The sequence below is a fragment of the Notolepis coatsorum genome, assembly GCF_963971535.1.
Source record: "Notolepis coatsorum genome assembly, chromosome: 6".
Taxonomy (NCBI): domain Eukaryota; kingdom Metazoa; phylum Chordata; class Actinopteri; order Aulopiformes; family Paralepididae; genus Notolepis; species Notolepis coatsorum.
The window spans coordinates 114,958,089-114,971,823 of NC_140170.1; the positions used below are offsets into that span (position 1 = coordinate 114,958,089).

A 13,735-nucleotide genomic window follows, 5' to 3' on the forward strand; every position below is an offset into this window, starting at 1 on the left:
TAACTGGACATTTCACTGTATGTGTGACTGCTGCTAGTGTAATGAGTGGAATTGCTGACAGTCTTACAGTCATATCCATAGATATTTGGACATTGACACAATTTGGCTCTATATACACACCACCACAATGGACTTGAAATTAAACGATCAATATGTGATTTTTAAGTGCAGACTGCTGCTCAACTGTTCCATGGCCAGGTGCGTGTTATTCCCTGATTTTATTAACAAGGAGAAGATAAAGGGTCTAGAATTAATATCAAGTATGGTATTTGCATTTGGAACTATCAATATGAGGTCCAAAGAGCTGCCACTATCAGTCAAGCAAGGCATCATTAGGCAAAACAAAATAGATGGTAAAAACATTAGGTGTGGCCAAATCAACTGCTGCTGCTACATTCTTATGTGCAGAGTGTACAGAGCCAAAATGTAGAAAATTGTGTTGATGTCCAAATATTTATAGACCTGACTGTATATTCCACCCAGGTGGCCTGATTAGCCCCTTTCGTGACTGTGATGCACGCCAACAAAGTTTGGCCGAGTGAATCCACAGTCACTTGCTAGTCCGTAGCTAACCAACCTAGGTTTACCATGAAGGACTGGTTCTGCCCGAACTGTTCGTTATACAAGTATCACAAGAGACATTTCAAAGGTACTCACAGTTGCATGAGGGTTTCGGACAGAGATACGTGATGGTTTGAAAGCTCTGCGTTGCTCATAAACATTTTAAATACATCACAGAGGCAGCGTTGCATGCTGGGCGCACCAGGCATGTCACAAATGCAGAATAAGAGAAGAAGCCACTCGGCATGCAACGCTGCCTCTGTGATGTTTACACGTTTATACAAATTATTAAAAATGTTTATTAGCAACGCCAAGCTTTCAAACCATCACGTATCTCTGTCCGAAACCCTCGTGCAACTGTGAGTACCTTTGAAATGTCTCTTGTGATACTTGTATAACGAACGGTTCGGGCAGAACCAGTCCTTCATGGTAAACCTAGGTTGGTTTGCTACGGACTAGCAAGTGACTGTGGATTCACTCTGCATCAGTCACGAAAGGGGCTAGTGGCCTGATGTCTCCCTCGTCAGGGATGCCTCTTCTAAGGCATAATAAATAATATTGTTGGTTTCCTGTTGGTTGTCAGTTTGGCCATGGGTAGGTTGGGAATTTATTTTATTTTATTTTTTTATTTTATTCTTTCCCACGGCGACTATGGATAGGGAATTTCTTTATTTAATTAAAATGTTCACAACAACATGGATGCATGTACTCTGCCAGCATGTTTAATATCCATAATACTAAATGTTTGACTAAGATTTCCATGAAACTTTATTCTAAAAAAAAAAAAAAAATAAAAATCGGATAATTTTTATTTTTATTTTTTTTAAACTTGTAAAATATATTGGGTCGCACCTAAATCGGCAGGGTCGGTCGGCAACCGGAAACCAACTATTATTTTTGTTAGGCCTAATGGTCTCTCTCTCCCCCTGCTCGTTGGTCGTTTCCCTCCCGCTCTCATTTGCTGCCGTCTCCTCCTAATGAACGCAGAGACAACTCGGCTCGGTCAATTAGCAGTATAATAGCTGTAATCACCCCCCCCCCCCCCCTCCCCGCCTGCACGCCGCTCACTCCTTTCACAGTCAGCATCTGAGGCATCTCAATGAAGTCGGATGGCCAGCAGTGGCTCTGTGCTGGAGCTTGTGCTCATCTCCGCACACGGATGCTCAGGAGCTGTCTCTCCGGGTGGCTCCCGTGCTGCAGATGTCTGCTCACATTGACAATTCCCGTGTCTTCAGCTTCTCTCTCTCTCTTGTTTCTCCTGTCAACAGTAACTGGCCTACTGGAAGTAGACTGTGTGCATAGATTTAAGCATAAGTTATATGGATCCAAAGATGAGGCCTATTGTACACCTGTATGTGAGATTTGACTGATGTGCTGGTTATTGGATTAGAATGTAATGTCTATTTTGTTTTGAATAAGCCTAGTTTCTATTATACCACTTTGGAGGAGTTTTACTGTTGCATTTTGGAATCCATAGCAATTCTAGCCAATAGCCCAGGCAACAACAGGTTACAGTGCATTTATTTACTCTTTATATGCAAGCCTGCTCTGATACCTGAATGGTTATGTGCCCCATTTCCCCAACAGCAAATGAACTAGTTCAGGCCATTTATTTATACAAAAATGATTCATTTTATGCAACAAAGGATAAGCAAGACGAGTTATCGATCGTTCATCCTTTAAATAAGATGTTATGTCAGGACTCGCGGAGCAGTCTGCAAGACGACATTCCTCACTTTAAATCATCATGGATGTATTGGCTACTCTTGTTTATGGTCACTATCGATCTACCATGCTTAGCCTTCCATCCATACATTTTCTCATTAGGCCTGTAGCTTAGGGGTGGCCATCGTAATAAACATGCCATTAGAATGCATGCTGATTGACGATTCCATGTCCCGAATGTCTCATATCTGTATACTGTAGGTATTAGTTGACGCAGGTCTGCCTTAAAGTGGGATGAATGTAGGCTAGCTTCTCTTGCCATTTGATCCTTCTTGAGTCGCATAGAAATCGCATGCAAAGTTGCAAACGGAACATAAAGACTATATTCTGTAGGTCCAAGGAACACTAGCTTGTAAGTTGTAACTGGTATTAACAAATGGTGATCCTAATACTTAACAAATAAGCATATTGACTGACTTGCAGTACATGTAGACATCTACCTGAGGGCTAGAGGAGCTACAGGACTTGACTTCCTACAGTGAAACAATAATGCTAGCAAGGTGACTATAGCAAGAGGTGAATAGAATGAACTATCTGTGATAATGGCAACTACACTGTCTACTGTATTGACATTCTGGGTCATGTGGTGGTGGTGTTGTAGTTTTAGCTCCAGTAATAATCAGACTATATTATTTTAGATGAAAAAGTGGGAGATAATAAGTAACACACGTCGCCTCCACAGTGGCTCGGGAGGTAGAGCAGTTGTCTGGTAATCCGGAGGTTCCCGGTTCGATTCCCGTTCCTCCCGGGCACCGTGTGGAAGTGTCCTTGAGTAAGACACTTAACCCCTATAACATTGTGTGTGAAACAAATTGTAAAGCGCTTTGGATAAAAGTGCTATATAAATGCACCATTTACCATTTACAGTCACCTTCCTGTCCCACCATCTGCATTATTGTGTGTCCATGTCTCCCTTACGTTTGAACATTTGATGTCCCTCCTCCAGGACGTTTTCTGAGAGCTATCACAGCTTGTTCCCAGGAAAGCCGTGGGTGACCAAGCTGAGCTCGGCTGGCCTGGTCTACCTGCACTTTGGCCGCAAGGTGCTGGCCCAACTCACACAGCTGAAGGAGGAAGACCGACAGCTGGAAGTGCTCTTTGACAAGGTGAGGGGTCGGCCAGAACGCCGCAGAGAGACTGTATTTATGACCTTTTTTATGCACTGGGTTAGTATAATTGTGCTTTATTTATTACACTCACATTTTTTATATGAAGAAGGATATTCTTGGCCACTAAGTCAGACTCATCCTATGTGAAATTGCATTTGGAAATTTTGGAGGAAGCCCACAAGAGAAAGAGAAGTATATATTTTGATATATATATATTTTACTTGCTTTCGGGAAGTACTATGATGATAAGCAGAACGTCTGATTCGGTTCCAGAGCCGAGGTCCATAGGCCCGCTGGGTCGGGGGGGGCACATGAGCCGCTTACGTCAGGCGGATGCTACTTAGGCCACGCCTCCCCTCTCACTGCAATGGTCAATGGGAGTTTAGAATCCAAGACGTGAGCTGTGCCTTTGAGGGCAAACTTATTTGAGTGTTTCCAACTGAATGAGCCACAGCGATCCAAAGGGCCCGACTCTGTCTTCCACTAAGTTTATTAATCTATTTCCTATTGACGATGTTGTCACAAGGTCGAGTCCTTTCTCAGCACAATCCATACTGTGCTTCATACTGGAGACCCAGCTCCTCCTTAGTTAGCCACAAGACTAATGTAAAGTAACTTTTGGTACACTGGCGTCGGTTTCAGTGTTTGTAGAGACTGACACATGGCCCCATTGCTTAACATTGGTTTTGTGGCTTAATTAGCCAGTGCTGCGGGTAAGAAGGAAATAGGGGTCAAAAGATGACCCTTTAATGAGCAGTAAACCTCCAAAATGAGCTCCCCAGATAATTGGTCATCACTGCTGGTATTGGGACTTTGGGAGTTTTGTTCTCCAGGCTGTCGTTATCGGTAATTGCTCAGTCGCCAAAAATAATCCTTGACAACTTTGACACAAAACACTGAAAATGTACTGAATTGCATCAGTGCACAACCCTAAATATGCAATATAAGCAGCACTGCTTAATTTATGCATGAATGTATGCGTGATTGCGTGGGGAAACACTAATATGATAAATATATATCTATACACGACTTGTAATAAAACACAAGATACTTGTGCCCTAGTGATAACGATAAGCGCTCAATGAAGAAAGGCAAACATCCGTGCTACTACTCATAGTGGTCAAATAAAAGGTCATATGTGTTTGTTATTGTTGTGTATGAGCTCTTCCCTTTGTTTCCCTCCCACCAGATGTATGAGAACTTTGTGGAGGAGGTGGATGCTGTGGACAACGGCATCTCCCAGTGTGACGGGGAGGCTCGCTACGCCGTCTCCTCCGGGCTGAGCGCACGCGTCGGCCACCTGAACCCACGCTGGAACAGCAAGAGTCAGGACACAGAGGTGCGTGTCTAGCGTGCAGGGGTTTATGCACGAGTTTATGCACATTAATATTGAAGTTAAAGGAGGAGTCTGTCTTTCAGTGTTTTTCAACCTGTTGATATAAAATGGGTTGAAAGGTGAACAGGATTAAGACGAGACGTGGACTTTTTTAATAATACAGTCTACAGAGGACTTTTTAGCATGTGTGTGTGTGTGTTGTCTGGACTATTTCCGTAACTAAATGTGTTGTGACCCATCAATTTCCCATTCCTCGTGGGTGGCTGGAACTTGTAAATACATGACCTAAATAAAGCGGCTTAGCTTTGCTCAGAGCGAAAAATGCACTTAACGCTTTTTACTTTATTTATTTATTTATTTATTTATTTAACCAGACGGGAACAATTGAGAACAAATTCTTATTTATAATTTACAAAAGAGACAGATCAAGGGCGCTATGTGGTGCAGTGGGCAAGGCGCTCACCACCAATGCAGGAGACGCTGGGTTCGAGCCCAGCTCTCCGCATTGCTATCAGCTTGGCTGGTCGTTCATACTAATACAATTGGCAGTATTAGGGGGTGGGAAGCTGGTGGGTGGGGATCGGACGTTGTGGACAGCGACTCCTACAGGTCGGTTGGTGCGCCTGTGCAGTAGAATCAGGAAGCGACGAGTCCCTCCCACGCAGACCCCCGCCGCTGAGAGATTGCGCTGTGCAGGCTAAAAGATGCGACTGCTGCTGCCTCGAGTACCGGAGGGGACACGTGATGTAAGGCTTCGTCCACATTGCAGCCGGCTTGTGGGAGGCATGGCCTAACAGCGTTCGAGACAGGGGAGGGTAGAATTGGACGATACGAAATTGGGATGGGAGAAAAATAGAAAATGGGAGAAAAAGTAGATAAAAAAAGAGACTGATCAAACAAACAACCAAATAAAATTATATTTTATTACTAATAATACATGAAGGCTGGGTGACAGTTGCAGGTCTGTGTAAACAACTCTGTGATGGAGTCCTTCAAAGTAGTGAGGGGGATCAATTTGGCCATTCTTTTTTTTTTATCTACTTTTTCTCCCAATTTTTCTATTTTTCTCCCATCCCAATTTCATATTATCCAATTCTACCCTCCCCTGTCTCGAACGTTGTTAGACTATGCCTCCCACTGGTCGGCTGCAATGTGGACCAAGCCTTGCATCACGTGTCCCCTCCGGTACACAAGGAGGCAGCTGTCGCATCTTTTCACCTGCACAGCGCGATCTCTCAGTGGCGAGGAGTAACGTGTGGGAGGCTCACACTGCCCCTGTTACTTCCTGATTCTGCTGTACAGGCACACCAACCGACCTGTAGGAGTCGCTGTCCACAACGTCCGATCCCCACCCACCGGCTTTCCCACCCCCTAATACTGCCAATTGTATTAGTATGAACGACCAGCCAAGCCGGAAGCAATGCCGAGAGCTGGGCTCGAACCCAGCATCTCCTGCGTTAGTGGCGAGCGCCTTGCCCACTGCGCCACTTAGCCGCCCAATTTGTCCATTTTCAAAGTATTTTGCATCTCATTCCAACTGCCGGGAGCTGCCAATTGGAAGGACGATTGACCAAAGGAAGTGTTAACACGGGGGAACATCTAGCATTCTAGCGAGATATGACTAGGTTCAGTTTATGGAAGAAATGGATCGATCCTACACGGACACTCTTACATGGTACACAGAGTTGTCCTGTCGCTGCAGTGCTATTTTCACCGAGAACAGCAGAGAGCATCACATCATCCTCGTCTTCAACACAATGCACATTATAGCAATATGCTCTACACTGACCATATCATCTTTGGGCGCTGCTTCCTCAACCAAAACATTTATAACTTTTTTGTTTTAATACGCTGAGAACAGTCTTTCTCGTCTCCGTTATTTTCTGTGTTAGATGGCAGTTGCTAAGTGCTCGGATACAGCCAGCACTGCAACCAGAGTAGACAATGGCGGAACAGCAACAGAAGGTTCCAGCTCCAGCTCTATCAGGCATGATGTACATATCTATCTTTTTCTACCAGGCAGGTCTTTATCTGGGATTGATGAGCAGTTTATCATGCTAAGTAAGCAAGTAAGCAAGTAAGCAAGTAAGCAAGTAAGCAAGTAAGCAAGCAAGCAAGCAAGCAAGCAAGCAAGCAAGCAAGCAAGCAAGCAACTGTTCCTTAAAAGTGGATAGGGAGTCAAGTGAACGCATAGAAAGGAGGAGGGTGTTCCAAAGGGTAGGGGCCATGAATTGGAAGGACCGGTCACCTTTTGTTATTAACCGGGTCCGTGGGACACTGGGACAACCAGGAGATTTTGGTGGGAGGACCTAAGTGCACAACTGGGGGAGTAGGGGCGCAGTAAATAAAAAATGTACACAGGGATTTATCTTGGAAGGCTTTAAAAGTTAAAACAAGAATTTTAAAATGGACACGATAATTAATGGGGAGCCAATGTAGAGTGGATAAAATGGGGGTGATGTGAGCATGCCTACTTGTCCCAGTTAAAAGCCTTGCCGCTGCATTTTATTTTTTTTAAGATTTATTTTTTGCCGTTTTATCGCTTTATTTCTACTGGGCAGTCCAGTAGGGAGAGACAGAGGAGGAATGGGAGACAGAGTGGGGGGAAGACATTCGGCAAATAACGACTGGTTCGGGAGTCGAACCCGGGTCGGCCGTGTCGCGGCTGAGCGCGCTATGTGGTTCGCCACTGGGGCGCCCCTTGCTGCTGCATTTTGAATGATTTGCAAGCGGTTTAGCACAGATTTATCCAGACAGGTAAAAATTGAATTGCAATAGTCCAGGCGTGATGAAATAAAAGCATGGATGATCATTTCCATTTCAGCTCTAGAAACAACAAATCTTAATTTGGCAATGTTTCTGAGCTGATAAAAACATGACCGTGTGAGCTGGTTGACATGGCTGTTAAAAGACAGAGTCATCAAAAATTACACCTAAGTTCCTCACATGAGGTTTGACACACTGACCTAAGGGTCCAATAGAATTTTTTATAATAGGGATGATGTGGTCGGGAGCAATAATGAGGGCTTCTGTCTTACTTGCATTAAGCTGAAGGAAATTATCAGCCATCCAGCTCTTGATGGCATCGATGCATTTATTAATAATGCAAAAACGATTACACTCACTGGGCTTAAAAGAACAATACAATTTGATGTCATCCGCATAAAATTTATAAAATATTCCATTAAAACGTTTAATAATCTGGTTTAGGGGAAACATATATAGGGAGAACAGCATTGGCCCTAGCACAGAACCCTGCGGAACCCCACAGGACAGTGGGGTAGAGTCCGACATGAACTGACCCACTGACACAGAAAAGCTTCTATCAGCTAGGTCATTGGTAACCTTAAGAAGGGCTGTTTCGGTGGAATGAAATTTCCGAAAGCCTGATTGGAATGGGTCATGCAGATTATGGGTTTCTAGAACCATGAGAAGCTGCTCAGCCACAATTTCCTCCAGCACCTTGGACAGCAGAGGTAGTTTGGAGATTGGTCTATAATTCTCAGGAAGAGGGGTCTAGGTTAGCCTTTTTTAAAAGAGGTTGAACTATGGCATGTTTAAAAAGGCTAGGGACAGAACCTGATGCCAGAGAGCAGTTAATTATTGACAGAATTGTGGGACCAATTGAGTCAAGGACCTCTAAAATCAGGGATGAGGGAACAGCATCAAGGGGATTAAAAGAGGGTTTCGTTTTGTGCAGCACTATAGAAACCTGCTCTAAGGTGACTGGAGAGAACGAGTCTAGCAGCGTGAGAGGAGGAGAGATAGTGGTAGGAAGGCTGGCAGAAAGGGATGAGGGGTAGATGCCTGCTCTAACACCACTGACCTTATCCACAAAATAATTCAAAAAGTTATTACAGTCAGTATAAGAATATACAGGTACACATGGAGGCACAGGAGCAACAATAGTATTGATTGTTTCAAACAAAACCCTTGAGTTTCCCTTGTTGGATGATATTAGATTAGCAAAATATGCAGTTCTTGCATCCCTTATCATGTCATTAAACTGGATCAAAAGCTCTTTCAGGTGTAACCTGTGGGGCAGTGGGCAAGGCGCTCACCACGAATACTGGAGACGCTGGGTTCGCCTGTTCGAGCCCAGCGCTCCACATTGCTTTCAGTTTAGCTGGTCGTCCGTACTAATACACATTGGCAGTATTAGGGCGGGGGTGGGAAACTGATGGGTGGGGATCGGGCGTCCCTCCAAAGCGCAGACCCCTGACGCTGAAAGATCGCGCCGCACATGTGAAAAGATGCGACTGCTGTTACCTCGAGTATCGGAGGGGACTCGTGCTATGTACAGTATGACTTAGTCCACATTGCAGCCGGCTTGTGGGAGGCAAGAAACAGCGTTCGAGACAGGGGAGGGTACGAAATTGCGATGGGAGATAAATAGAAAATGGGAGAAAAAGTGGATAAAAAAAAGAAGATGTATCGTACTTTTCGCACTATAAGCCGCACCGGACTATAAGCCGCAGCAGCTAAATTGAATGATGTGTACATATATAAGCCGCACTGGACTATAAGCCGCAGGTGTTTTAATGTTTAATTACCATATGTAAGGGTTCATGCACAGAGGGGATTGTCAGAAAAGAGATGGCTGTTTGAGGAAGCTCCCATTTATTAACATTTCAACAAACAAGTTGCTATTCTTGTGTGTTTCAACACCTCACTAAGTGCACGCGCACGACCACACCCAGCTTCTCGTTTGTAGTCTTCCCACCAGCATTGGGACACAATACTGTCGGACAAATAACAAGAATTAACTCATTTACAAGTTGTATTAAGTTTAGCAAATAAGGGAACCGATAAATAACATTTCAATGCAGTAAAAAAAGCAATATTTCGATTTTTACATTTTCAGATTTGGTCCACATATAAGCCGCACCGTTATATAAGCCGCAGGGTCGAAAAATGGGGGAAAAAGCCGCGGCTTATAGTCCGAAAAGTACGGTAACCTGTGGACTTAAAGCTTGGAGGCTTTCCATAAACGCTCTGTCTTTCTACACTGACATCTAAAACGGCGGATAGACTCATTGAACCAGGGAGTAGAATTGGTACGGGAGGCAGGTCTGGATTTAAAAGGAGCAACTATGTCCAAAATAGTGGAACATTGGTCATGAAAAGACTGCACAAGGGACTCTAACTCATTGCAATTGGACAGAACATCAGAGTCAAATAATGTTGAAAATGTATCTGCAGAGTTGTGCTTAATTATACGTCTGTGCGTCATCTGGTTATGAGGGAGCACATCAGAGTTAAAACAAACCTCAAAAAGTATATACTTATGGTCACTCAGATGGAAATCCTGGAGGTTGACATTCTTAATGTTTAACCCATGTGAGAAAACTAAATCTAAAGTATGCCCGGCTACATGAGTAGGACCCGAAATATGCTGAACAAAATTAAGAGTCAGTAATCGCGAGAAAATCTGATGCTGCCTTTGATGTGACGTCATCAACATGAAAATTTAAATCACCGATGACCAGCACGTTGTCCAGCTTAATCACTGATGTGAGTAACTCAGTAAACTCGGTTAAAAAAAAGACTATTGGAGCCAGGAGGGCGATAAATTAAAATACAATAAAATGGAGGTGCTCTGCCAACTATGGTGATTTGTAGTTCAAAGGATTGAAAGGACTCAGAGTTCACTGTCCGACATGCAATACAAGTTTTATGGACCAACGCAAGGCCACCACCACGACCAGATAGCCGTGGAGTGTTAATGGAGCTACAGTTCGGCGGACAGAGTTCATTGAGATGGGTCTGTTCCAGATCTCTTTGCCAAGTCTCTACAAGAAATAGACAGCTTAACTCTTCCCGGACAAAAAGGTCATTTATAATAAAATACTTGTTGGTTATGGATCGAGGATTGAGGAGGGCCATTTTAATAGTGGAGCTATTCTCTGGGTTAGCTGGAGTACCTATGGATAGTGCGCGCAGGTGACCCCCTCTACATCGCCTGCCCACCGGCAGTTTACTTGGCCTGTAGCCCACAATTGTTGGAATGGGAGCGGGAGGTGGGGAGGAGAGGGCACAATGATAATTAATGTACATCAAATTGTCTCTTTGAAATGTATGTAGGCCTACAGGTAGCCGCGTAATAGGCTCTTCGTAAGTTACAGCTTGGAGGGGCTGCACTTGTGACATGTCATGGTGGAGGGAGTGGTGCTGAGAAGATATATATAGTCCTGACATCACTTTGAGGCAGACCTGACATAGCAGTGGAAATTGCTAGCTAGGACTTTTCTTCCCTTGGTGTTGGGATGTAATCTGTCACGGTACAGGCTAGGTTTTTTCCAAAATGCATCAAAGTTGCTGACGTAACCAAAACCACGAGCATCGCAAATGCCAGATAACCATCTATCAGCACTGTATGTCCGGCTAAAATTTTCTGAGCCTCGGTCAAGCAGGGCTCGAGACTAACGATGTCCCGTCGTCCCGGGGATGATCAAATATTGATTTGGGACGAACAGAAATCATTGCCGGGACACAAACGGGACGAAGAGGATTATTTTTTTTTCACAGGAAATGTCAATTAGCCGACTGTCAGTGCGCGCACATATTGCTGTCAAACGGTGCGTGTCTCGTGCCGACTTAGTTGACAGAGAGACGGCAACATTATCATGTGGGGTTCACTGAAGTCTAAACGTTGCGTGATTTGCCGAATCCAATGACTATCTCCGCCGTCCCAACGCAGCGATACGCTAATCCAGCATCAAGCTCCCGCCCACCATTCTGATCAGCAAACCACAGGTCGCGCTGCAGCAGCCCCAAATTTATCTCGACATCGAAAAAGAAAGAGGTTAAAAAATGCCAGGAACTGGTGATACTTGCTGTGTGCGTGAACATAATCCCTTGGACATGAACTGACGGTACGTTTTTATTGATATATCATTGGGATCCCCCTCTGAAATTGGTCAACACGTCACCATGCATTTTGGCCGGAGCTTAAAAAAGCACGGTGGACACGGTGGACGCGCGGTGGACACCTTACGTCTGTGTTTATAATGAATGAATGGTAAACCGGATTATATTGAAACATAGTGCGAGCACTCACAACAACTATTCACACAATTTAAAACTGCCCATATTTATTATAGTTGACAGTCGCACGAGACCACTATACAAGAACCGCAAAAATATCAGAATGTTATACAAATTTAAATAAACACTATACTGGCATCCTCTCAGTGAAGAGAGCACCGCAAATATGCTGCGCTATTTGAAGAGGATAAACACAGCAGAAGAAGATGGAGAACAGACACACACTGACCAACAGGGAACTGCATCCAACAATACAACCCCTGACTCTAACGTAAGGACACATTTAAATAACAGAAGTGTAATGTTATCCGCAACGCCCCAACCCTGGACACCTTCAAAACTGCTCTAAAAACACACCTCTTGACCAAGGCTTTTCCCCATCAATTAATTTAGATTAGATTAGGTCCATTATCCATTATCCCTAACCTTCCCTCATCCCCTTTTTCCCCCCTATTTCCCTAGCCCTATTTTTTGTCCTGATTGTGAAGCGACCTTGGGTTCTATGAAAGGCGCTATAAAAATTTGATCTATTATTATTATTGGAACTGTATATTATCGACACGTTCTAGTTATAGCTGCTTATTATCTTTGTGCTTACAATAATCAAAAGGTACGGTACACAGTTGGTCTCACCCTCTGTGCCATTATCAGCACAAAATATGTCCCCATATGATCAAATTGACGTTGATATATTATATATATAAAAAAAAAATTGGGACGGTTTACATTCACTTTGGGACGGTTAAAACTGTATTTCGGGACGGTTCTGGGACGGTGGTGAAAAAAGTTACCGGTAGTCTGGAGCCCTGCGGTCAAGAGTGGGGAGTAAACCAGAGAATATAAATTTTTTCCCCAGGCATTCTATAATCATTCCCAGTGTCTTGTAATCATTGCCTAGCTTGATTGACCCCCCTTACCCCGGATGTCATTTGTGCCAACATGGACAATCACTGTGTGTGCTGACTTGTTGCGTTCAACAATACCTGGGAGGAATTGAATTAAATCCAGAATTTTAGCCCCGGAGTAAGAGTATGAGATGGCATTTGGGATGTTAACATATCTGACAATAGTCACCCAGGACGATATACTCTGGAGGGGGGATGTGAAAGCTAGTGGACTTGGGGCCAGCTGTGCTAGCCTTAGCTAAGTTGCTAGCACCAGGGGAAAGACTAGCTATGCTAGCAGCATTAACCACGGAGGGGGTAGGGATAGCTAAGCTTGTAGCATCAGCACCAGAGAGGAGGGAAAGGCTAATGTTGGCTATGCTATCCAACGCTAGCAGTCCTGTGCTAGCAGGTGTGTCCATAGACTCTGCATCCGATCCATACAGAGTAGGAGACTCCGGCACAGGATCCTGCAGGCGACCACGCTTGGCGGCCGGAGAGCAAAAGCCAGGAGGATGCTGTAGCGAGAGGGGCGAGAGAGCAGGACTCCGGGAGGGAGCCCGCTTCCTGCTGCGGGGCACCTGGCAGCCATTCCCATCAGGCTGCCACGAGGCAGAGCAGGCACTGTCAATGAATGAATGGAATCCTGGGAAATCACCCAGTGGAGCAACATAGCCAGCCTGGCGAGGTCTCCCAGGCACTGCCACGGCCCGGGGGAACACAGGCATAGAGGATGGGGGCAAAGCAGTCCCACCAGAACGCTCAGCCAGTGGGGAGAAACGGCCAGATGAAAGCTGAGGAGAGGCAGGGTCGAAGAGTGGAATAGATCATTTCCTTGCAGGGCGCTTATTGCCCCCCGTAGCCACCTTCACCCATGATGGACAGCTAATGGGAGAATCCTTAGCCTCCGGCAGCTCCAGGCAGGCTAGCCGAGAGGAAAGTTCAGTCTGTCGTGCTAGGAGATCAACAATGAGTTGTTCAATAGATTTCAACTCTAATCTAATTGAAGTAACATCAGCAGACTGAGCCATTACTCCCTAGATGGATAATAAGCTTCCTGAAACTTTTTGAAC

The 13,735-nt window shown here is 44.7% G+C and overlaps 1 protein-coding gene across 1 annotated transcript in view; it reads left to right on the forward strand.

The window, feature by feature from the left end:
* Positions 1-13,735, forward strand: part of myg1 (myg1 exonuclease) — a 68,208-nt gene that overhangs the window by 14,403 nt on the left and 40,070 nt on the right. The window contains exons 3-4 of the mRNA XM_084317801.1: positions 3,233-3,392; positions 4,585-4,734. Of these exons, the coding sequence (XP_084173927.1) occupies positions 3,233-3,392; positions 4,585-4,734 (310 nt within the window). The remainder of the gene's footprint in view (positions 1-3,232; positions 3,393-4,584; positions 4,735-13,735) is intronic.